The sequence below is a fragment of the Triturus cristatus genome, chromosome 6 (assembly GCF_964204655.1).
Source record: "Triturus cristatus chromosome 6, aTriCri1.1, whole genome shotgun sequence".
NCBI lineage: Eukaryota > Metazoa > Chordata > Amphibia > Caudata > Salamandridae > Triturus > Triturus cristatus.
Genome location: NC_140589.1, coordinates 1,479,766,086 through 1,479,792,883, shown reverse-complemented (window position 1 = coordinate 1,479,792,883; position 26,798 = coordinate 1,479,766,086). Strand labels below are relative to the sequence as shown.

The 26,798-nt window shown below is 46.8% G+C and overlaps 1 protein-coding gene across 2 annotated transcripts in view; it reads left to right on the top strand.

Annotated features, from left to right (window-relative positions):
- The window catches only part of PSME4 (proteasome activator subunit 4), a 1,714,764-nt gene that overhangs the window by 323,898 nt on the left and 1,364,068 nt on the right, over positions 1 to 26,798 (top strand). For both annotated transcript variants that reach the window (XM_085612595.1, XM_085612594.1), the window contains one exon: positions 8,815 to 8,913. In XM_085612595.1, the coding sequence (XP_085468721.1) occupies positions 8,815 to 8,913 (99 nt within the window). The remainder of the gene's footprint in view (positions 1 to 8,814; positions 8,914 to 26,798) is intronic.

The following is a 26,798-nucleotide window of genomic DNA, read 5'->3' as shown; positions in this document are numbered from 1 at the left end:
CCTCAGAGTAGCCATCTTCATCTAACAAAGGTGCGACACTAGCAACAAAAAAACTCTCAAAAATGGAGAGCCTGGGGAAAAATGTTTTGCTTCGATGGCGCGGGACAAAGGGTACTGACGTCGGGTTGCTGACTAGGTCTTCTTATAGCTCTGATGACATCACGTGGAGTCGCGAGCGGGGCTGTCTTCGTCGATGTGGGAGAGCTGAGGAGAAAAGTTTCTGTGGAATGCTGCACATTGGGGTAATTCAAAAGGTGTGGAATCCACAGGTACATGTATCCAACAGAAATACCCCAAGCCATTTGATACTGGAGCTCATATCTCTAACCAAGGTGTTGCTAAATCCTACAACACCTTTGTGATTCAGAAGAGTCTGCAAAAAGTGGCCTTTTTTGTAGCCAGCTTATAATACTACATAACTGAATGTGAAATGCCATGATCCTGATGACGATGGCTATGAGAAGAGGCTCAACTTGAATACCAGTTTTGAGGGAGTCTGAAGATCCTACATCCAGAGTTCCTCTTGAGACATTTCAGGAACATTAAGACGAATAATGATGATACAGTGACAACCATATTAGGGTGGCACACAAGTTTCCAGACAATCCATGATGCAGGTACAATTGAACCTAGGAAAAGAATGGTGGCTAATGGTAGTAGATTACTACATAAGTTTTCCAGAACCTGCATTGGATGCTGAAATAAAACAAATCCCTGTGCGGGTTTCACCTTCAGTACCACAAGCCCAACTCACCACTTGCACACCTTCTGGTGGGATTTCACAATTTCATCCTCCACCAACATCTCAAATACCAACTTCAGGAAAACATGACATTGATGACGTCTATACCGATTCAAAAAGGAGGAAAGCTTCCACATATTTTCTCTAGGGGACATTGGCCCTGTATAGAATGAATAAATAGCATATGTTGAATGAGATACAGCTCTATCTCGGTCAGATTCACCTCAGGTGATTTTGATACCTGTCATAGTCTGATTGAAAGAGCATCTAATCGATTTCACATTCCAATCCCAGCAAAATAAACAGATTGGGAGGGGTAGTATCTTTTGACCAGCTGAGGGACGAATATGAACTAGCTGACTCGGAACAATTCAGATATCTCCAAATTAGGCATACGCTGTTAGCAGTAATCCCTAGGGGTGAAACACCGCTAGAGTCCTCCCAGCTAGAGGACAGGATACTGGATGGACACCTTCCAGACAAGGCAATCTCTTTGCTTTATAAAAAGCTTATAAATAATGTACCGGACCCCCTCCTCCGAATTCGAGCCCACTGGGATCACAATGTAGCTGGACTGGATGATGGTGAATGGTTAGAAGCTCTCGCCTCTCCTAGGGAAACGGCTATCTCATCTAGGCTTATGCTAGTCCAGCTTAAGATACTCCATAGAACTTACCACTCCAGGCCTACGCTGGTGAAGATGAGCTTTAGGGCCTATGTAGAATGTATCAGGGGATGCGGGCAAGAAGGCACATTCATTCATATCATCTGGGCGTGGCCTGTAATCCAGGGCTACTGGGCGAGGGTCACAAACTGTATGACAGAAGTCATGGGGGTTACGACCGACTGTAATATTAAGCTGTGTCTTCTAAATATTTGGGGCCCCAGGGACCTGAATACCAAAGAGAGACTGGGTATCATTGGGGATGATGGTTGCCAAGCGGAATGTTGCACAATTGTGGGGGGCAAGGAAAGAACCATCCCTGAGGCATTGGAAGAACGATATGGACCACTGTATGTTTACTGAAAAAACTGTATATGTATCAAGATGCTATCCCAATAAGTGGTCGCAGATAAGGCAAGAATGGAATGCTTACAGAGGAGAGATCTGTGAGCCGCCGATGGACATACAAAGAGAGGACATTGAGTAATGGTCGCTGGGTCGATATGCTGTATTATACTTTACACTGATGGGGGGTGAGCTTATGGTGTGGAGGGTTGCTGGTTGCCGAGATGAGAACAATACTGCCTGTACATTGTTTTTATTTTAATGTGACATCTTGAATTTAATTAAAAGAATTGTTAAAAAAAGAAAGGAAAAAAAAAAAAAGATTTATTCTTATGTGCCTTTAAAGAACCAACCAGAAAAACGATGAGAGAAATAAATGCTAGGCAAACAAATGATGGATGCAATGCTGAGTAAATCAAACATTCACCCAAAGTCAACAGATATGGGTTAAATCCATTGTTCTTTTGCTCAAGATGCCACCCCAGTTTTTACCCAGCCATATGCAAATCAGTCTTGACCCTGCTCCTCGTGGGAACAGTCTAACCTGAATGCCAAGTCAGGTCCTCCCGGGACCTGAAACAAGCATCCTGGGACTGGTTTTGGGGTATTGCCCCGCATCAGCCAGGCTAGCTTGAACAGTTCAGTGAGCAAGGGCCCAACGTCTGGGCATACCCATCCTACTTGGGGCGAAAAGTGCTACACAAACAAATGATGGACGGAATGCTGAAAAAATCAACAATCAGCCGATCCGAGGTTGCTTGTTTCCGGTCCAGGGAGGACCTGACCTGGTAGATATGAAAGAGACACGTTATTGATAGATTCCTTACCTTAGAATATCCCCAGGCGTCAGACTGGATCAGGAAAGTTTTTCGTCAGCAGTACCCCTGCGCGTTGGTAGGCGTCGTCGTGCAGCTCCGCGTACGTCGCTGGCGTCGTAGCCGCCGAGAATACGTCGTCGGAGCTACTTAGACGCGCCCACGTGCGCTGACGTCAGTTTTTTCTTTTTCCACGCCAGAAAGCGCAGTTCCAAGAGAGAGCGGTACCCCTAGTTAATATTTTAACTTGGTTTCTGAGAACTTGTTTCTCTTGTTTTGTCGAGTACTCGACTCCTGGTGCAGTAGGGATGCCTGGGTTTAAGTCCTGTAGGGCCAGCCGTCGGAACATGTCGGTGGTGGACCCGCACGACGTGTGTTTCTATTGCTTGCGGCACGCCCATGACCCCGAGGCCTGGCCCGATTGTCGGGCCATGGCGCCGAAAGCTTTGTGGGAGCGTTCCCGAAAGTTGTTGGAGGTCCGACAATCGGTTCCGCGCCGCTCGAGGTCTCACTCCTAAGGGAGGTCGAGGGACCGGTCGCAAAGCCGGCTCCATCGTTTGTCGGAATCGGGAACAGGTAAGTCACGGCGCCATAAGAAGTCGAAGAAGCGACATCGCTCTTCGTCTACCCCTCACCGGTTATGGGACGCGGTGGAGGGGGCCGGCGGTCACTCCCCCGCAGCTCCGATGGAGCCTCCGTTGTTGCCTGCGGCCTATCCGCCCTTCCAGGGCCTGCACGTGACTCAGGACAAACTATAGGTCTTCCTGTCGGCCATGGGGCGTTTGTTCGCCCCATCGGGTCCCTCCGGAGCACCTTCGCGCCTCGTGGGCCCGGTGGGTAGTTTTGCCCCCGTGCCGCCACCTTTGGCCCCAGCTAAGCTGGCACGATCCCCTGCGGCGCCGCCGGCTCCGGCCTCGGCGCTGCCCCCTGCGCCATGTCTGGCGGCGCCTCCGGTGCCGGACACGACGCCGGATCGCGTCGAACCTGGATTGGTCTACTACCCCCTGATTCCAAAACCAGGTGGGGAGTTTTCCCATTTCCCCGGTCACCTCGTCCTTACCGGCCTCTTCCACAGCCGGCGGACGAAGGGGAGTAATGGGAGGGGTCTGAGGACACTCTCGCTGCTCAATGCGAGGATGAACCGGACTGGGAGGGTGATATGGAAGGTCCAGGTGATCTGGATTTCTCTCCACATCCTGGTACCCTGTCCCCTTCTGTGGCTACGGAGGAGGTTGAGACTTTTTCTGTGGTGTTGCGAAGGGCAGCTGAGGCTCTTAACCTCGAGCTCCCTTCTGTGCCTATCAAGACCAATCTCCTGACTGAGGTGCTTCAGCCAGCGTCCTCCTCAACGGAGCCACTGCTGCCCTTCAACGACGCCCTTACTGACATCCTGTTAAGCACCTGGAACAAACCTAACACAGGGGTTCCTGTGGATAAGGGTGTAGCACGCCGCCATCGCCCGTCACCTGGCGACCCCAGCTTTCTCACACAACACCCGACGCCTCAGAGTCTGGTTGTCCAGGCCTCTGCCTCTTCGAGCTGCCAAATTCACTATCCGTTGCGGACTTGACATGGCCGGCTCCCTCGGCAGGGCTCTTTCCACAACGGTGGCACTCTGCCGTGTCGCTTGGCTCAGAACTACTGGCTTCTCCGGGGATGTCTAGAACACTCTGTTGGACATGCCCTTTGATGGCACACGCCTCTTTGGTGTCGAGGCGGATAGAGCCCTGGAACGCTTTAAGGATTTAAGGACTCTCGGGCTACAGCCCAGTCCTCGCCACCATGCGTGCTCCCTCGGGGTTGCTTTTTGCTCCTTTCGAGGTCCGGGTCGAGGCGCCCAAGCGCGTTCCTTTCAGAACCGCCGGCCAATGCAGCCACAAGCTCAGCGCAGCCGCAATCGTGGTGCCCACCGTGCAGTTCAATCCACCACCGCCCCTGCCATCACCGCCTCAAAACCTTCCTAGTATGGTGTTTCAGGCCCACCGGACGCCAGTGGGTGGCAGGATTCGCCATCACCTCCCCCACTGGCGCACCATCACCTCGGAAAAGTGGGTTCTCCAGATAGTCCGGAAGGGCTACTCCCTCCCCTTCGAGTCTACCCCTCCAGCCATGCCACCTCAGTGCCACTGCATGACGGGGGATCACTTGGCACTTCTCCAGCAGGAAGTTGCAGCCCTCTTGGCCAAGTAGGCCATCGAGCGCGTTCCGATGCCAGAAGTAGGTTGTGGTTGTTATTCCCACTACTTCTTGGTTCCAAAGAAGGACAAGGGCCTGCGTCCTATCTTAGACCTCCGGGACATCATTTGCTTCCTCCAGAAGGAGAAGTTCAAGATGCTCACGCTTGCTCAGGTCTCGTCTGCCCTAGACCCGCAAGACTGGCTGGTAGCGTTGGATTTGCAGGATGCTTATTTTCATATCCCCATCCTGCCAGCCCACTGGCATTACCTATGGTTCACGTAGGCCACGAGCACTTTCAGTTCACCGTGCTCTCTTTCGGGCTTACCAGCGCCCCTCGGGTGTTCATGAAAGTGATGGCGGTGGTCGCAACTCATCTGTGCAGATCGGGGGTTTCAGTCTTCCCCTATCTCGACGACTGGCTGTTGAAGGCCGGCTCGCCCCAGGCAATCATCTCCCACCTCCAGCCGACCTCCTGCATTTGCTGGGGTTTTCCATCAACGTGCCGAAGTCGCACCTGATTCCCTCTCAGAAGCTCCTCTTCATCGGAGCGGTTCTGGATACAGCACAGTTTTGGGTTTATCCTCCCGAACAGCGAGTCCGGGACATTCGGGCTATGATTCCGTCCCTGGTCCTTGGTCAGGAAGACCCTGAGGCTGCTGGACCTCATGGCCTCCTGCATCCTGCTCATCAATCATGCCAGGTGGCATATGCGGGCTCTGCCGTGGGACCTGAAGTTCCAGTGGGCGCAGCATCGGGGAAACCTGTCTGACTACATCCAGATCTCGTAGGGCACTGCAGAGGACTTGCAGTGGTGGCTCATGGACCAGCATTGGGTCAGCGGCAGATCCCTCTCCCTTCCCCAACCGGAGCACACAGTGGTGACGGACGCATCCCTCCTGGGATGGGGCGGCCACATGGGAGAGACGGAGATCAGAGGCCTCTGGTCTCCGGCGGAGTCCAAGCTCCATATCCACCTTTTGGAGCTCAGGGCGATCCTACTTGCACTGAAAGCATTCCTTCCCTCTGTCAAGGGGAGAGTAGTGCAGGTGTTCACAGACAACACCACCGCCATGTGGTACTGCAACAAGCAAGGAGGGGTGGGGTCGTGGACCCTATGTCAGGAGGCTCTGCGTCTCTGGACATGACTGGAACGTCAAGGCATTTCCTTGGTGGTTCAACACTTGGCAGGTTCTTTGAACACCAGGGCCGACAAACTCAGCCGCAGGTGCATGTTGGATCACAAATGGCGTCTTCACTCGGAGGTGGCACAAGGTCTCTTTCAGCAGTGGAGAGAACCTTGGTTAAATCTATTCACCACCGAAGAGAACACGCAATGTCAGCAGTTCTGCGTGTTGGAGTTTCCAAGGCGGCACTTGCTCGGAGACGCTTTTCATCGTGAGTGGAGTTGCGGTCTGTTGTACGCCTTTCCGCCTATACCACTTCTACCCAGAGTGCTGAAGAAGATCAGACGCGACCGGGGCCAAGTCATTCCTGTGGCACCAGACTGGGCTCAATGAGTTTGGTATCCTGAGCTACTCAGTATGAGCGTAGATCCCCCGATACGACTGCTTCTTCGGGAGGATCTCCTGTTGCAACAACACCCGAACCTGTCCAGCCTCCACCTCCTTGCGTGGAGATTGAGCAGCGACAGTTGATTCCATTTGACTTGCCTCCTGAAGTCTGTAATGTGATTCTGGCAGCCAGGCGTCCCTCGACTAAAACTGTATACACCTGCCGGTGGAAGAAGTTTGTGGCATGGTGCACGGCGAAAGCTGTTGATCCCCTTTCTGCCCCACTTTCTGAGGTCCTTTTGTTCTTTCTCTTTTTGGACCAGCAGGGCTCTGCTCTGGGAACTATCAAGGGCTACCTTTCTGCTCTTTCGGCCTTTCTTAGGCTGCCTGATCAGCCCTCTCTTTTCAAGTCCCCAGTTGTCAATAGATTTCTCAAAGGCATTATTCACCTTTTCCCTCCTATCCCTTTTGTGATGCCTCAATGGGACTTGAACCTGGTTCTCACATTCTTGATGTGCACTCCCTTGCGGTTATTAACTTTGAAAACTATCTTCCTGGTGGCCATCACGTCTGCTCGGCGGGTGAGTGAGCACCAGGCTCTTTCCTGTAAACCTCCTTTCCTGGCGATTCATCCGGACGAGGTTGTGGTTCGACCGCGTCCCTCCTTTCTACCAAAAGTAGTCTCTGCCTTTCATCTCAGGCAAACTGTCACTCTGCCCACTTTCTTTCCACCTCCGCACCCTTCAAGAGAAGAGGAGAGGCTCCACCGTCTGGACTCAAAATGTGCGCTTTCGTTCTATCTCAACCGCACACAACAGTTCCGGGTGGATGACCAGCTCATTGTTGGCTATGTGGGCGCCAAGAAAGGCCGGACTGTGCACAAGCGGACTATCTCCCGATGGGTTGTCCTGTGCATTAAAGCCTGTGACTTTCTGGCTAAAAAGGAACTCCGGTAGGGCTTCGTGCCCATTCTACCATGGCGATTGCAGTTACTACAGCATTGGGACGCGGTGTCCCCCTGCAAGACATCTGTCAAGTAGCCACTTGGGCCTCGCTGCATACTTTCACTAAGCACTATTGCCTTGACAGACCAGTCCGGAGAGATGGCTTCTTTGGCCGTTCAGTTCTCCGTGACTTTCTGGTGTAATCTCACTTCGCATACCCACCACCGGGGTTGGTATTGCTTGGGTATGTAGTCTAAGGTAAGGAATCTATCACTAACGTGTCTCTTTCAGATGCACAAGTTTCTTACTTGTGTAACGATATATCTGTAAGAGACATTAGTTAGTGATAGATTCCTTACCGCCCGCCCATCCTCCCCGTTCTGCGAACTGTTCTCTAGGGTTCAGGTCATCCCTTTCTGGGCCCTAGTTCTATTGCACGAGTAGTCGGTCTCTGGCATAGTTCTGCGTTCCTGGCGTGGAAAAGTTGTGTACAGAACTGATGTCAGCGCGCGTGGGCGCGTCTAAGTAGCTCCGACAACGTCATCTCGGCGGCTACGACACCAGCGACGTACGCGGAGCCGCACGACAACGCCTACCGACGTGCAGGGGTACTGCTGACGAAAAACTTTCCGGATCCAGTCTGACGCCTGGGGATATTCTAAAGTAAGGAATCTATCACTAGCTAATGTCTCTTACAGATATATCGTTACACAAGTAAGTAACTTGTGCTTTGGGCTTGACTGCTCCCATGGGGGGAGCAGGGTCAAGACTGATTTGCATACGGCATGGGGAGCAAAGAAACGATTGATTTTGGCACAGATATCTGAACTGGGGTATATGGTCGACATTGTTCAACATTTTGTGCATCAATTGTTCTTTGCGTCTGTCAACCCTTATGGGACGGGTATGCCCAAATGTGGGTCCTGTGCACTCCATGCCACTGGAGTCAAGCTAGCCTGGCTGATGATGGGTGATACCCCGAAACTGGTCCTAGGATGCTTGTTTCCGGTCCTAGGAAGGACCTGGCCTAGCAGTTCGGGCTGTACTTTTCCCATGGGAAGCAAGGTCAAGACCGATGTGCATATGTCTGGGTTTAAACTGGAATGGCATTGGGAGCAAAAAAAAACGATGGATTAAGTCCCAGATTTCTGTACTAGGGTGAATGTTTGACATTGTTCATCATTCTGTCCATCAATTGTTCTTTTTGCAAGAGAAATAAATGATCATATCTGGTGAGAAGATCTTGAAACAATGAAGAATCTGGGGATAGTGGCTGTCGTTATTCCAAGGCTAGTCAAAAAAAATATATACTAGCCCCAGTCGACACACCAGTGTGTCTTATCGAATATCTACGTGCAGATTGGTGGTAATGCAGGGGGGGCAGTTTTTGTATTGGTGTAATAATTTGGCTTGCTTGTGAACAGACATTGCAAAAAGAATAAAAGAACCTAACAGAAGCATATGTAAATGTTCATTAGCAGATGCTCTTTTTTATTATATTGATTGATGTTCTTAAGGGCTGTGAAAAAAACAGGATACATTTCAGCCCCAAAACTTGAGTAATTGCCTTTTATTTAGTCTTTGAAAAATAACTTTTAAACCCTTTCAATTTCAGGTTGCCCTCGACAAAGTGTTTAACTATGCTATTTCCAACATATTTGAAACTAGAGTTTCTGGAAAAATGGCTGCAGACATGTGCCGTGCCACAGTAAAGGTGAGACCCTCGGATTTGTTTTAGTTTGTTATAAAATTAACATATTTTTCATAGTTTTGAAAAAAATATTTTGTCTTTATTTTAATTTGAAAAGTAGCATGAAACATTATTTCCTGTTGTATTTGCTGTCATTCTTTACTTAGCAGAGCGTCCCTAGAGCCAGAGACCTTTGTGTCTGAACCCAGTGACATTCACAGAGTTTTATACTTCTGTACTAGATAATGAAGTTCCCCAGGATGGTAGCCATAGGTAGTAGGCTGGCCTAGTATATGGTGCACACTTATGTAAGTGTAGCACCCTGCACTAATCCAGACAACCCTTATGGTGATTTTAGTGGTCTTAGGCAACCTAAGAAAGCTCTCTGAGTGGTAGCTGTGGAAAGCAACCTTCAGACTTAGTCCTGAAGGGTGTAAAGCAGCTTGTTTTACCAGTACTTCACTTTATGGTATAGGTTAAGTGAAAAAGAACCACACAGTGTAGTTATACAAAATATGTATTTATTATTAAGACTCACCATACAATTAATATCTCCTACATGGAGATTTAAACACAATACACACTATACTTTGTCAATAGAATACGTAAATAGTACAGAATACATAGTGGTCTCCAGGGGTAGGCCAAACCTTATACTAAAATAGTGGAATGCGAACCTTGACTCAAGTCAAGAGTGGACCCAGAAGATGTAGAAGAGTCGGGGACCCAATGAACCAACCAAAGGTGAGTGTTAAGGAACCCCAAGGAGGTTGTGTGCAGTGTGGGAATACGACCGCTTACTCAATTCAAGTCAATAGGTAAGTTGCGGTTGCAATTTTAAAGAAGGACCACTCCCAGCGGACCCTGAAGAAACCTCATGGAGGATGAAATGTTGGAGAGCCACCTCACCTGTGGGGACCCAGGAACCAGGATACCTACACCAGGGAAGCCGGATGCATAGGTGTGCAGTGGCGTCGGAAACTGCCTTAGACCACAATGGAGGACTGCAGGAAGATGCCGCTGAAGGAGATTTCAAAAAGAGAGGTACCTGCAAGCGGAGGGGACAGAGTCTATGCCACTCAGGAGTGACCAAGAGGCACGGGAGACAAATGCCCACGGATGTCAGAGATGTAGGAAAGTTTGTTGATGCCCTTGAAGTTGCAGCTGTGCAGACCAGGCAACGCTGTAGAAGACCAGGAGTCGTTCACGAGCTGCCCCACTTGGGATGTCGAGAGCCATGGGGTCCGTCTCTGACAGGGACACCAACAAGCCTTGACAGCAGCACACAACGTAGTCGACCAAAAAGGTGCAGTGTCGGGACCAGCATGGTCCAAGTGACTTACACAAGCAGGTAAGTCAGAGCAGGCCCAGGGCAAGCAGACAAACCCACCGGAGCCAAAAAAGACCCTCAAGAGGACCCACAGGCCGAAGGCACAGGAGTCGCAAGAGGACCTCAAGCAGCTCACCAAAGGATGAAGGCCCACAGTGCACAGGATGGGGTTCAGGCGAAGATCTTGGCTGGAGGAGATGCTTGAGGCTGGAGCTTCTTGAAGCCCAAAGATCTCTGGAGGAGAGAGTCAACAAGCCTTTGCAACGGCAAGTTTGCACAGTGCACAGGTGTTCTGTTCCAACGGTTCCGACGAGGGATACTCACCTCAAACTCGGTAAGACAGTGCAGGCCTTGAGGGAGTTGCAGAACCACCACCTGTGTTGCTGAGGCATTCTGACTCTGTGGGAGCCCAGGATCAGCAGACCGGTCTGCTTTGTTGTGGGGGCTGCAGATGCAAGGAAGTGACTTCTTCACTCCAGGTGTCTTGGATGTCCACAGGCTTTGTAAAGAACCTGTATGGAGCACAGGGACAGACGTTGCAGCAGACTTGCAGGACGACAAGACCAGGAGCAGCAGGAGTCTTTCCAGTTGCAGTGTTGGTTGCCAAGGGTGAAGTCCAGCAGTGTCCAGAGTGCCCAGACGGTCAAAGTTAAAGTGGTGTTGGGTCTGAATCTTGTCCCACGACAAAACTAGGGACCCACCCACAGGTTAGCCCTTAAGTACCCTAAGGAAAGGGTTGGAATGATTCAGGGGTCCCTCCCAGAGGAGGCTGGACAGTGGGGAGGATACTCCCATTTCCTTTTCTCCAGTTTCGCGCCAGAGCAGGAGCAAATGGCTCCCTGAACTGGTTTGAACTGGAATATGTAAGGAGGGCACCTAATGTGCCCTTCAAGCAGTCTGAGTGGCACTGGCAAGCACCCCACCCTGTCCCAATACACTTAAGTCCTGTCTGGGAGGTGGTCACACCTCCCTGTGACAGGATACCTATTGTCCTACCTTCCTCTGCTAGAGCTTGACTCTGCAGCAGGAGGGCAGAATCATGTCTCTCGTCGGCAGCAGCCATAGTTTGCTGTCTGGTTCTAGAAGACTGTTACCGGGAGCACTAAGGGCCTCCCAGAGGAGCTTTACAGTGCATGGAATCATACATCCCACACCGTTTACAGTGTACTAGGGACTTACAAGGGTACACCAGTAGCCAATCTGGAGTGTACCTAAGTACTCACCATGTCCAATATAGGGAAGAAGCACAGAGACTGCGGTCCTTATTAGCAGGATCCCAGTCAGACTAGTCAGAAAATATGACACCAGCAAAAAGTGGGCGTGACCATGAAGGCAGATTCTACTTTCCTACACCATGTCTTTCTGCCCGCCTTGGCATTCAGTCATAGTTGTGATGTCTGCTTCCCTGGAAGGCAAGAGAGCTCACAAAAGATCTCTTTCCCAGTATTGGATCTTTCATAGATTTACATGCTTGAATAATTTCTCGTCGTCGAAGTGGGAGTCCCACGGTACCATAGAAAGCAGTATTCAATTATATAAATAGCACATAATGGCTAAAAACATTCACTTTAATAATTTATTCACATCATTTATTAAGAACCAAAGTTCAGCCAGTCATGCCAAAGCACCCTCTAGATCTTTCTCCACAGAGGCTTCACTCCCTCATATTTTCTACCGCGTATCGTGTGATGGAAGTCTACCTGAGCTCTGCTCAGTTTTGTTCAGGTTTCTTTCTTTTGTGGAAAGTTTTACCTCAGGAAGAATATAGATCTGGGTTTTGGGTTTTGTTTCAAATTCTGTTTATTGATTTTTATGATTGAACAGAAATGCATCACATAAGCAACAATTGTCAAAAAAAGGGCCAAGAGTTACAGATATCACATGTGAGTTACAGCTTGGTCACAAGTTCTGTGGCGAGCAAACATTTTGATAATGACATTTGCAAGTTGTTGCAGTTAGCGATTTACAAGTTGCTATCAATTCACCCTCTAGAGTGAGGAACTTATAAAGGAAACTTACTATACCTAACATAAAAAAATCAACAAAACTTTGATGTCATGGTGCAAAGAATAGTAGGGTGGACATGAGGGTTGACTGCCTAGGTCCCTGCTGGGGCAATATCTGAGCGGTTTTCGGGTTTGTACATTAGAAATGGTCCCTTTTTGGCAGCAAATTCTCAGATGTTGTCAATCACTGGGTATCCAACTGAAATAAGTCTTAGTACATCTGACCTCAAATTGTTTAAAATTAAGAAAAGTCAAAAGTAATCTCCTGAATGGGACCTCTCAACAAAAACTGAGATAGTCTCATCAAGCAGACAATATGTTAAATTGTCATTTAAAAATTGAATACTTGGAGTATAAGTGGTGAAAATTTCATTTTCTTGTAAAAATAAAGAGGCTAAAAAAAACAAAGGCTCCGAAGTGGCCTATTTCGATGGTATGCTAAATCAGGCTGCCGATAGAAATATTACGGAGGCTCAAAGGATTGATCTCATTGGGAACTAGTATGAGGACATTTCTTTTAAGTATACAACATATTCAGATGCCTAACTAAATGTTTATGGACTTTGTATATAACTTAGCTAACTATCAAACGGAAAAGCTGGTAAAAAGTTTAAATCCCTCACTGAACCGCTTGTCCAAATATATTATCTATTAGAAAAAGAAAACAATTGCTCTCAAGAATCTATAGATAAATGTATTTGATATTTATGTTGGTATAGAGAAACCTGTCAAAGTATTGTAAAAACACAGTGATCTGTGTAATTGCAAACATTTACTTTGCATATAGTGAGCAACCGGGCAAAAAGTTGTAATAATTTAAATACGTTTTTACATAGTTCTCTATACAAATGAAGGTAAATAAAAGATGTTATGGTGCTTACGGTGCAGTGCATGGTAAACAGTGGTTGAAATAAATATATACTGTGCAGAAAAGTACTTGCAGGGTAGACACTTTAAAATTTTCTGATCAGTTGTGTTAGTTCTCTGGAACATTGGTTACCATAATTTCACTCCTGTGATGAATGTTGACGGTTCAACCCATTTAGGGCATAACTTTCCTAGAGTCTCTTCAGTACTGGACAAAGAGAACAGCTCTTAGTCTATACCCCCAATAGCGAAAATATGGAAATTCATTCGGTCTTGGAAAAATGTATGGATTTATCAGTATCAGAGTAGATTACTCGCATCTAGAACATGCTCATATGTTCAAACATGCTTCAACAACAAATGTTGGAGTAAAAATTAGTCTGGTGAAACCCAGAGTGCCAATAAAAGTAACAGTTCAAAACTTGGATTCCTCTCAGGCAAGACAAGTTTAAGACATCAACAGTGACACTGTCCCAAGGTGGTGATCCAATGCAGTCATGATGCATATGTAGGGTATAATGAGAAAAAAAAGAAAGGAAAATGCTGGTCATAAACGTCCTGGAGGAGACAAAGATTTAGGAGAGGAATTGGATTACTGATTAGAATATTAGCTCCCAGCCATACCTTCAAGATTCAATCAACGAAGCTGAGCCGATGCAGTGTGCACTCAATGTCTGCGGTTGGCAGGGCCGGACTGGGAACCAAAACCGGCCCTGACAAAGTCCTCTGTCCTTGCGGGATACTGCAGCCTTAGGAAAACAATTGATGGAAGACCACATGAGGGCATCAGTCTAAATTCCTGTTTGCATGTTGGATGCGCCCAGCACTCTACCTTGGAATACAATGAAACTAAATGTAACGCAAGATCGTACAATCACTAAACTGTCAAGTATAGTGTTATGTTCAAATACACCCAAAAAAGGAAACTGTTTCCTACACCATGAGAATTTACCCTAAATGATCCTGTTTAATAAATTACTGTGTGAAATAGGTAGTAGATGGTGAACATTTCAAATGGTGACCATTCATCAAATTAAGACAGTCACATGTACTTTAATCATATATATATATATATATGTATGTATATAACTATATATATATATATATATATATATATGTGTTCGAGGCATATGAGCTGCAGATCACACACTTAGGATAAGATCGCCATCTGGTGTTGGGCTCGGATGCTTGCAGTTTGTCTTCGGAAGAAGTCTTTTGGTCACGAGATAGGTTACTCCTCCCTTGGACTACAGTGCGCATGGGCATCCACTCCATCCTCAGATTGTTTTTTTCCGCCATTGGGTTCAGATGAAACTTTTCCACTTCGGTAGAAAACTTCTAAACCAAGCTTTTCGAACCGAAAAACCTTACAATTTTCATCGATACACCTTTACCCGACATCGAATTCATCGGGCCGGTTCCGGACATCGACACGGGCGAGTAAACCTATCCGCGCCGTGAGGCCTGCGGCTCATGGAAAGGACGCCGTTTAAAAAATGCCCCCAATGTGGAGCAAAATTCCCGCACAGTGACCATCACAAGGTCTGCAACCTGTGCCTGTTGCCGGAACACGACGAGTCCAGCTGTCCAGCCTGCGCCGCATTCCGATCCAAGAAGACCATTCGGGATCGGAGAGCTCGACGCCATATCATGGCACACAGACTAGCTCCGGAACCAGAGGACATCTTTGATGAGGGCCCCGATGTCCCGGAAGAAGATTCCGAGGAACTTCACATTATATCAGAAGCAGACGACTCCGACGACCCCATTACTCCGGGGCAACGCGTGAGTACCGATGCCCCTACCCCAACCCCTCCAAAAAAGGCATTGGTCAAGACTTCGCGAGCTGGCCCCAGTCGCGACCGAAAACAACCTTCAAAAGCCCCGCCTTCGGGCTCGGCTCCGAAGAAATACAACCCTTCAGGTGGCTCGGGCCCGAGCAAACATATTATTGTACCCCCAGCACCTTCGGCACCGAAGACACAAGACCTCTCGGCACCGAAGCCGGCTCCGGCACCTTTGGCACCGAAACCATCGAGGCCCGTAGACAAGCCGACACCGAAAGCTCCCAAGCTTAAAGACTCCATTTCGGCACCGAAACCTTCATCGGCACCGAAACCCTCATCGGCACCGAAACCCTCATCGGTACCGAAACAACCGGCTAAGGTCTATACTACACCTCCTAAACACTCTGCCGATCACCCAAAACATAGATCGGAACTGAAAAAATCGGCGCCAAAGTCTGTTCCTGAAGACCAAGAACTTTTCCACCCAGATCCAACGCAAAAAAGGATCTATATTAATCCAAAAACTGGACAGGTCACTGCTGTGCCATGTAAGAAGAGGAAGCTAGACACAACACCTTCTCCAGCTCCTGTAAAGAAGAAGGACTCATCCACTTCACCCATTCCTCCTTCCTCTCCTGTACGACCTCTTACCCCACCCCCCCTGCCTCCACCACCATTACCTCCACCATCTCCTTCACATACACCACCTCCACAGGATGATGATGATGATGACCTAGGGGGAGGGGGTGATCCGGATGATATAAATGATCCTAATGATCCTTTCACAAATCCGGATATTGTACCATTGGACGACTGGGCTTACCCTCTGCCTGATGTACCTGATCCTACTACATACCCTTCCAAACCCTCACCTCCAGATGACCACCTCGGGTTTGGACAACTAGTACACAGAGCAGCACTTTACCATGGCGTCACCATGCACTCAGATGCACCCGAGGAAGACTTCCTTTTAGACACTTTTGAGCAGTCTCAGAAATCAGTTCAAATTTTACCTATGATTAAAGGGGTCATAAAACACGCCACAGAAGTTTTTAAGGACCCCGTATGGGCCAGGGTACTTAACCCTCGAATTGAGAAAAAATATAGACCTGCCCCAGAAGATCCTTTTTATACTAAAGGACAGCTCCCTCTGGATTCTTTGGTGGTTTCCAATGCAAGGAAGCGGGCTAACTCCCAAACAGGAGATACACCGCCCCCAGACAAAGAATCCAAACTATTAGAAGACTCGGGCAAAAGAGTAGCAGCACAAGCAGCTAACCATTGGCGTATTGCCAACACACAAGCCCTATTGGCACGCTATGATAGGGCTCACTATGATCAGTTAGAAGATCTCATACAACACCTACCAGCCCAATACAATACCCAGTCAAATGACCTTATACAAGAGGGAAAGCTCATTTCAAATGCCTCAATTAAATGTGCACTTGACGCCGCAGACACTGCCTCTAGAGCAATCAATACAAGCGTACTTCTTAGACGCCATGCATGGCTACACATTTCAGGCTTTAAGCCAGAAGTACAAAGTACCATACTTAGCCAACCATTTAACCAAGAGCAACTCTTTGGACCAGCAGTAGATACTGCACTTGAAAAAATGAAGAAAGACACCGAGACTGCTAAGTCCATGGGAGCATTGCAGTCTCCACAGCCACGTGGCTCCTTTCGACGCTCCTTCTACAGAGGAGCATCCAAAAATATTGGAGCAGACACCTCCTCCACGTTCAAAACCTCTACACAAACATCCCCCAATAGAGGATATTTTAGAGGAGGATATAGGGGAAACAACACCAAGGGACGAGGTTGAGGCAATACCAACACTCGTACCTCCCCCGCCACTAAACCGTGACTTTCCTCCACTCCCCCCAGACCATTCCACTCCAGTCGGGGGAAGACTCAAACGGTTCCTACCTGTCTGGAATTCCATTTCAACAGACAAGTGGGTAAGACAAATTATCCAGTATGGTTACTGCCTGGAACTCACAAATACCCCCCCACATATACCACCCAAACAGCGTCCCATGTCACCAGACCATCTTACACTCCTCAAGCAAGAGGTTCTCTCCTTGCTTCAAAAACACGCAATAGAGCCAGTTCCCTTCCAACATCAGGGCACAGGGGTATACTCTCTATACTTCCTAATCCCCAAGAAGGACGAGACGTTAAGACCCATACTCGACCTCAGACTCCTAAATCGGTACATACACTCAGATCATTTTCATATGATCACTCTTCAACAAGTGCTTCCACTATTACAGAAAGGCGATTTCCTTGCCACACTAGATCTCAAGGATGCCTATTTTCACATTCCCATGCATCCTGCTCACAGGAAATATCTAAAATTCCTGGTAGACGGGCAACACTATCAGTTTACTGTCCTCCCGTTCGGAGTGACAACTGTGCCCAGAGTATTCACCAAATGCCTAGCAGTAGTAGCAGCGCATCTCAGGAGACAACAAATTCATGTCTTCCCATATCTCGACGATTGGCTCATAAAAGCCAATTCATTCAACAAATGCGTTCTACACACTCACCAAACTATTCAACTTTTACACAACTTGGGATTCACCATCAACTATCCCAAATCTCAACTACAACCCTCCCACATACATCAATATCTGGGAGCCAACATAAATACCTCCAAGGCCATAGCTTATCCCAGCCCAGCCATGATAGCTAATATACAAGCTCTTATCTTAAAATTTCAATCCCAACACTCTCTCCCAGCAAAAGTGTTCATGCAACTCATAGGCATGATGACGTCATGCATCTTCATTGTGCCTTATGCACGACTTCAAATGTGTCCCTTGCAAGAATGTCTAGCATGTCAGTGGAACCAGGCTCACGGACAACTTACGGATCTGGTGTTAGTGGACAATCGCTCACATCGCTCACTAAAATTGTGGAACACCATAAACCTGTCCAAAGGGCGGCCGTTCTTAGAGCCTCTTCCACAGATAGTGCTGACAACCGACGCATCTCTCACAGGGTGGAGAGCCCATCTCCTAAGACACACCACTCAGGGCAAATGGACCACTCAACAAAAAGTGCTCCATATCAATTACCTGGAACTACTGGCAGTGTTCCGAGCATTGAAATCGTTCCAATTACATCTAAAGAACAAAACTGTCCTCATCCGGACGGACAACATGACAGCCATGTATTACATACAGAAACAAGGAGGCACACATTCTCTCCAACTGTCCCAGCTTGCACAGAACATTTGGAGATGGGCAATTCCCCAGAACATCTACCTGCTAGCAGAACACCTTCCAGGAGTTCACAATCAGATTGCCGATTTGTTGAGTCGACAAACCCAACAGATCCACGAATGGGAATTACACCCACAAGTCCTACTCCCATTCTTCCAAAAATGGGGCCAACCAGACATAGACCTGTTCGCCACACACGAAAACGCAAAATGCCCAACCTTCGCCACCAGGTTTCCCCACCCACAGTCGAAGGGCAATGCGATATGGATGAACTGGTCAGGCAGATTTGCGTACGCTTTTCCGCCTCTCCCTCTCATTCCATTTGTGGTACGCAAGCTCAGGCAACAGTCTTTAAAGCTGATACTAGTAGCTCCCACATGGGCACGTCAACCCTGGTTCACAACACTACTGGAACTCTCTCTAGTTCCACACCAAAGACTGCGCTTCTCCCCGTCCTTATTAACCCAGAACCATGGAGAAATCAGACACCCCGATCCACATCAACTGAACCTAGCGATCTGGCTCCTGAAGTCCTAGAGTTCGGTTACCTCAACCTACCACCAGACTGCATGAATATTATAAAGGAGGCCAGATGTCCTACTACTAGAGCCTGCTACGCTGCAAAATGGAAAAGATTCGCCATTTACTGCACTAACAATGATATACGCCCACTGGATGAATCCATCCAGAACATCATTTGCTACTTACTACACTTGCAAAGATGCAATTTAGCGTACTCATCCATACGTCTCCACCTAGCAGCATTAGCAGCCTACTTACAAAATCAACAACACTTGTCACTATTTAAAGTGCCTGCGATCAAAGCCTTCATGGAAGGTCTTAAAAGGATTATTCCTCCCAGAGTACCACCCTCTCCATTGTGGAATCTAAATATTGTTCTCACTAGGCTCATGGGTCCCCCATTTGAACCTCTGCATAAATGTGAACTACAATTCCTTACATGGAAAGTGGCTTTCCTTATTGCTATCACATCCCTTCGAAGGTTAAGTGAAATCCAGGCTTTAACCATACAAGAACCATTCCTACAACTACATCATAACAAAGTGGTTCTTAGAACAAATCCAAAATTCCTGCCAAAAGTCATTTCTCCATTCCATCTTAACCAATCAGTCGAGCTACCAGTGTTCTTCCCAAATCCGGACTCGGTAGCTGAAAGAGCTCTTCATTCCTTAGATGTTAAGAGCCCTGCTGTATTACATTAACAGAACCAAATCTTTCCGCAAAACCAAACAATTGTTTGTTGCTTTCTCTCCACCACATAAAGGCAACCCCATTTCCAAATCAGGGATAGCCAGGTGGATAGTTAAATGTATCCAAATATGTTACCAAAAAGCTAAACGCACTCTAACAGTTCCCCCTAGAGCGCACTCCACACGCAAAATAGGGGCTTCCATGGCATTCTTAGGAAACATTCCCTTAGAAGATATTTGTAAGGCAGCCACATGGTCTACAACACACACCTTCACTAAACATTACTGTGTTGATGTGCAAGCCAAACAACAAGCTTCTGTGGGTCAGGCTGTCCTTAAAACTTTATTCCAAACTGCTGCAACCGATACAGGTGTCCACCGCTAGGGGAGACACTGCTGTATAGTCTATCCTAAGTGGTGATCTGCAGCTCATATGCCTCGAACGGAATATTCTACTTACCAGTATGCATCTGATCTTGGCATGTAGAGCTGCAGAGCCACACACGCCCACCCACCTCCGCGGGACCTGTATCTGTTCCAGCATTGTCTTAATTAGACATTACACATGGACATCCTTTCTTTATTCTTACACACTCCATCATTCATTTCCCATCATGGCGAAAAACAATCTGAGGATGGAGTGGATGCCCATGCGCACTGTAGTTCAAGGGTGTAGTCACCTATCTCGTGACCAAAAGACTTCTTCCGAAGACAACAACAACCTGCAAGCATCCGAGCCCAACACCAGATGGCGATCTTATCCTAAGTGTGTGGCTCTGCAGCTCTACATGCCAAGAACAGATGCATACTGGTAAGTAGCATATTCCTTACACACTACTTGACCTCTCTGTACTACAGCAAGCATATGGACTTGGCAAGCAATAGAAGTTCTAAATTGTTTAAAATCCTACAAAATTTAGAGCATAAAAGCACACTGTAATGAAGGCACCACACCTTAATTAGAACTATGTGAACACATCTCTGATATCTTTCTTAAGAAAATAGAGAACAAATATCCCTCATTCAGTTCTCTGACAGCTCAATTTCTCCATTGTGTCAAGTATGTGGCGCCTAATATTGATCGCGCCATATGTTCTAACTTTGTGGCTCTCGGTATAGATGAGTCCAAATCCCCTATCTTATCCACCAAATCTGGATCCCTTGCATCACCATTATTTTGATACAGCTGGAGATGTTGTAGCTCCTGCCAATATTCTTTTTATTCACATATCTTTCAATTCAGAGTCTATGGAAAAGTAGCTACTAAATTTCCAGGATAGGCATCACTGGTTTGTTTCCTATCCTTCTGGCTAAGCCAAATACCACACTCACAGATTGATTGAAACTGAGACACCTGCATGAAATACAAGATGACCAAGAGCTCCGCGTGTCGAAAGTCACCCCCAGATACGAGAAATCATTCACTCTTGTAATAGAATTTCCCTTTGATAGTAATTTGCCAGATCATATGGCTTTGATTACCACAGATCATGTAATTTGTTTTTGAGATGTTAGTTTCAAGGTCTAGGTTGTCCATGAACTTAACAAAATTATCAGCGAGGCTTCTCAAACAATGAGGTGTGCGGGCAATTACAACGGAGTCATCTGCATATAGCAATGTCAAAATAATCTGGGATCCCACCTTTAGCAGGTCCTTGCCATTGGCAATCAAAACATTTCTCAACCCATTGATATACAGAATAAATATTATGGGAGCAATGACACAGACTTGATGTACCCCTCTAGCTAGCTTAAATGGTGCAATACAACCCCCCTCAAGGCCATCACTTACATAAGTGGTCAACTCACTATGGAGGGCCTGTAAAAAACTGACGAGATTCGGGTAGGGTCAGGAGTACCAAGATATCCCATAACTTTGAACGATTAAGACGGTCAAAGGCGCTGCTGAGGGCCATGAAGGAAAGTTATATAGTTCTTCTTTTGGCTATGGTATATTTTTCGATATTTGGGTGCAGAATCAAGCATTGCTCTTAGATGCTTAATTCTGCTCTAAATCCGAACTGCACCATGTTGTTCACCTTATTCTAGTTTGCCTAGGCCTCAGTTCTGTGAAAGATGATATACCTTACTATTTTGGCGTCTGGTTTTATTAAAGAAATTGGCCTATAGTACTTAGTGTCTTGTTTGTTATCCTTCTTGTAAATGGGACCAATAGTAGCCGTCTGCCTTGAGGTTGAAATACTAGTTTTCATGGCAGCATTCAAAACGTTGGTTATGATGGGTCTCCAGAGCTCAGTGTTTAATTTATACAGGTCCATAAGGACCCCATCAGGTCCCAGAGCCTTGTGGGATGTGGTGGAATAAATGGCATGCCCAACCACTCCAAGTTGTAAGTGGATGTTTAACAGGAAGCTTGTAATGACCTCCAGCTTGTCATTATCATCATCTATGTCAAAAGAATAAATACCACTGAAGTGCTCTACTTTCTGCACTAATATTGGTGCCATACCCATTCACATTAACAAGACCACTTTTATTATCGTTTACAACTCTCCATTAGGCACCAGAGTCTTTATCTTTACAGGCTTTAGTCAGGTTTTGCTAGGTTTCTTCCCTTGATTCAGTTTTCTGCTTTTTAATGGCTAGCTTTTAGGAAGCTCTGGCCCTACTAATATTGGCTTGGTTTCCAGGGACGCCATTCAGGGAACAGGGCAGCATATTGCAAGCTATTCTACATTCTTTGTTAAAGGGAGGGGCTTTTCTTGGTTGGAATGGGGCCTAAAAAAGCTCTGTTTATGGAGTCATTGAGTTTAAATGAAGCCTCCATATTAATTTTAAGAGAGCAGTTGTAGGTCAACCAATGATCATTAATTGACTCAAAATTTAACTTAATGATGGTGTCAAGCACGGTTGGAAAATTAGCTCTTCTCCATTTTAGTCTTAACCCTTTATCAGTGGTCTCCAGCTCCTTGATCCCCTTTTCTACTGGCAGTACTATACCTTTTCGTTAAATGAGAACTTGTTCAGGTTATGGTCACTGACTATATTTTCAAGGGGCCCCCTGGACTGGGTTAACTATTTCATATGCTTTGAGATAAAACATAATAAATAATCATACCCTGCCCCCAGTCTACAAAAGTGGCCCTCTGTTCAGTTCCATACCCCAATGTTTCTGCTGTATTCAAAAGGTTAGATTTGAACAGATATCTATAAATCTTGATCCCTCTGCAGTCTTCCCTTATAACATTATCTTTCCTATCCCAGATTAAAAAAGGATTGGTGTGAGTAGCATTGGTTCCAGTTTTTGCACAGACAACCCCCTCCTAAGATAACATTGAAATTATTTGAAACAGCTAGGGATGGACTCTTTAAAACAGTTATAACATGAAGAAGTGTATCAATGTCTCCCTCCCTGCATGTTAACTGAGTTGTAAAAATGTATGAGCTAAACATTAAACTTACTTGAATTGAGAATAAAAGTGAGTTTGAGAACTTGAATTAAGATAAAAATGTAACGTATTTGGAAAGGACTTTGAATTCCTCTATTGTTAATAACAATTGGTTCAACCTTAAATCTCCCAAACTTGATACCTGAGCGAGTAACCCTACCCGAGCACTACCAGTATGAGAAGGGATGGCGGGGATGCTAACGCTTTCTTATCCATACCAAATAACATCTTCAAGACACCAAGTTTACTGAAACATCACAATATCATGTGTCTCAACAAATACTGACCAATCGTTTTTTGACAGCTTGGATTTAAGACCAGAGATTATCCCGCACAGTTATTTGTACAACAAATTTCCAGTATAAGGGGTTATACTGGTTAGCATTGGATTGTCAACCATGTTCCTGGCCACCAGAGGTTTGACTCCGTTAATCAATTTCTTCCAAATTTGTTAGTAGGGAGAAAAGGTTTAAGACTGTGACCTGGGTAGATTTTCTTTGGTCAAACCTTTGAGTCAAGGAAAAGGGTAGTGGGTTAACAATAGGAATAAGGTGCCTATAAAAGAAACCAGGTGGGAGCAAGTTGTTATTATTGTCAAGATTGGTGTTCGCTTGATTATTCAAAAGTAGTTGGTGTGCCAGTTGTGGATACTAAAGTGATAACCACAGAATCACCCCTAAGAATTTTTAACACTGGGGCAAATCAAATTAATTGTTCGATCAAGAGTATGTTTCTATAATTGCTAAGAGAAGTTTGAGTTCTTAAATAGCCAATGGCTCACTTTGTTCTTTAGCTGTGTAGTGGATTCTTCTGCAGCTGCTGATAGAAATGGGACGTTTGGCAGTACAACCACATACGACTCATACGACCCCATTTAGGAGGAAGATTAAATTGGTAACTAGGTCTCACATTCCCTCTTCCCCTTAATTCGGATCGAATTACATGAGCATCAGTTGAGCACTTTGGAGGTTCCAGTTAGGGTTTCATTGTCCCTTGCTGGCATGTCGCAAGTAAACTACGGTCTGTCCTCTGGGTATGCAATTTGGCTAGGGTGAAGGGCCAACTACGTTATTAGGGTTACCACAGGGCCGAGATGCTGTCCCCACACCATCAGGTTGGACTTGGGGCAGACCTAACTGAACATTGTTAGGCTGCAGATTGGAAAGATAATGTTTAGTAGAAAGTTCTTCAATTGCGTCCTTCAGCTCATTCAGTCTTTCCACCAAGGAAGCTAAGCAGGATTCCACCATTACTTTAACTTTACCTGCAATCACATCCCACACAGGATTAATCTAATCGCCCACTGAGCACTGGATTGAATTTTATTGATGTTTATTCTTAGATGTCTCACAAGAGGTCCCTTTGGGGCCGCTTTTTGTCCTTCCTGTTCTTTCATTCTCTTTTCCCTTTTGACTATAGGGCCACAATGACTGAACCTCGAATTGTTCATATCGCCAGATTCTTCCTCCCTTCTTGAATTGTCACAATTGGCCTATTATTGTGGTACCTAGGCTAAGACTCTCACTTGACTCAAGAGATAGGCATCTTTCAGCTAAATGGATTTCCTTCTTTATGACCCCCATAGCCCTTACTAAAAAAAGAGTGCAGGGTAGAATTGCTGGGTTCTTTGGAGGTCAAGTACTTAGGAGCTTTCTCTTCCCCATATTGTTTAGAGGAAAGGAAAATAGTGATGATACATATATCAAAACAAACACACTACTCTAAATACCTTTCAACCACGGCACATACTCTGACAATGATTATGACAGGGGTGATGAGCTCACTCAGCCCTGTTGAGAAGACAATTGGTATGATGACTTGCAGCAGACTTGTGGTCTCGATACCTCCCCTGAAAGGGGTCTCTTCCCACTCCCTGGCCCAGCCACCAAGGACACCACTTCCTACGCAATAGTCATGCATAGGGCGGCCTAAGTCCTTGACCTCCAGCTCCCCACCTTGGAGTTCAAGACTAATGTGTTAACTGAAGTCCTCCACCGGGGCAGACATCCTCTGATGTCTTCTAACCATTTAATGAGGCACTAACTGTTACATGTTGGTGGCTTGGGGCAAACCTTACTTCGGTCCCCCTGTCAACAGCCAAATAGTAAGACGGCATCACACTGCCCTGCACAACTCTGCTTTCCTGTCTCAGTACCCTTCCCTCAAACTTTTAGTGCTGCAGGCGTCCATGAGCAGATCTAACCCCAACATTTTGCCAACTACTCCCCTTCCCAGTCCCTCCCCCCACGATAGGGAAGCCAAACGGGTGGAGGCATTTAGAAAGCAAATCAAGTTTTCTCTTCCACCAGCCTAGCCCTCCTCTGTTCAGTGAATACCGCATAGGACACTATTCTCACTCCATTTGGGAGTCTGTGGCTCCTCCCTGGGGTCCCTGAAGATCTATGACCTGACTTTCTTGCCCAGGCCATTCAAAACTGTCATGATGTGGCCAAGATCACAATTCATTGTGCCTTGGATTCCACTGATTCATCAGACAAGCCATTTGCACCAGTGTTGTCATTCACCGCCATGGGCATCTGTATTAAATTGGGTTCTCAGGCAACTCTCTTATGAACATGCCCTTCTATGGGACTCGCCTGTTTGGAAACAAGGCTGATTCCTCTTTAGAGCAATTCAAAGAGACTTGTTTATCTGCCCCGCATCACCAGCCGCCCCATCCTTATTGCTTTTTTTGCGGTTTTGGTAGAGCTGTCCCCTACTGCCAGCCTGTCCAGCCTCAGAAAGGACCCTAGCATTTTCATTGTCAAGACCGTGGTGCTCACTGCTCCTGTGGCCAAGGCCAGCAGGCCGTCCAGTTCACTGCTCCCCCGCAGTCCTACCTGCAAACCCTCTTCAGCATGCCCTTAGGGGAGCAGAGCCACTTGGTGAGAGACAGGATCCACATTTTCTTCCTAAGTTGGCAAGCCATAACTTCACACCGTTGGGTCCTGCAGATCGTTCTCATGGGATATACCTTACCCTTCCTCTCTTCTCCGCTGCACATTCCACCATCCCCCCAGTGACTTATGGAGGACCATCCCTACATTTTGCAGCAGGAAGTGCAAGAACTTTGGTCAATGAGGCTGCCAGAAGTAACACATGGCTGTTATTACTGCTACTTTCTGGTACCCAAGAAGAGGGAAGATTTTTGTCCTGTTTTAGACCTGTGCTCTCTCAACGCCTTCCTCAGGATGGAGAAATTCAAAATGCTCACCCTTGACCCAGGTCTTGTCTGCCCTTGACCCTGGAAACTGGATGGTACCATTGGACCTGCAGGATGCCTATTTACATATAGCAGTCCTGCCAGCCAATCAACACTACCTGCGGTTCATGGTGGGACAGGAGTATTTTCAATTTGCTGTAATACCCTTTGGACTCTCCAGCGCCCCTTCAGGTGTTCACGAAATTGATGGCGGCGGTGGTGGCCGCACACCTTCAGAGGAAATGGGTGAGTGTCTTCCCTTACCTTGATGACTGGCTGTTGAAAGCGGGCTTGGCCACGGAAATAGTCAACTACCTCCAGACTATGGCGAACTTCCTGTCATGTTTGGGGTTCATTATCAACTAGCCAAAGTCACGCCTGACTCCTTCTCAAGCGCTCACCTTCATTGGGGCCATTCTGTACATCGTTCAGTTTCTTGCCTTTTCCCTGGGAAAGAGAGTCAGGACATTAAGGCTATGATCTCAATCTTGGTGGCATAGGCAGGCTCTGTAGTGGGATCTAGTCTTGGTGTACCGAACATCAAAGGGACCTCTCCTACTAAGTTCAGATTTTGGAAGAGACTGTAAAAGTTCTGCAGTGGTGGTTACTGGATCACGATTGGGTCTTTGGCAGACCTCTGTCTCTTCCCCACCCAGAGCTGACTGTGATGACCGAAGCATCACTTCTGGGTTGTGGTGGCCACCTGGGAGGGATGGAGATCAGAGGTCTCTGTTGTCTTGGCAGAGTCCTGGCTCCATATCAACCTTCTGGAGCTGAGAGCCGTCCGCTTGGCATTAAGAGCCTTCCATCCACCAAGGAGAGGCTGGTTCATGTGCTCAAGACAACACCATCACCCGTGGTACTGA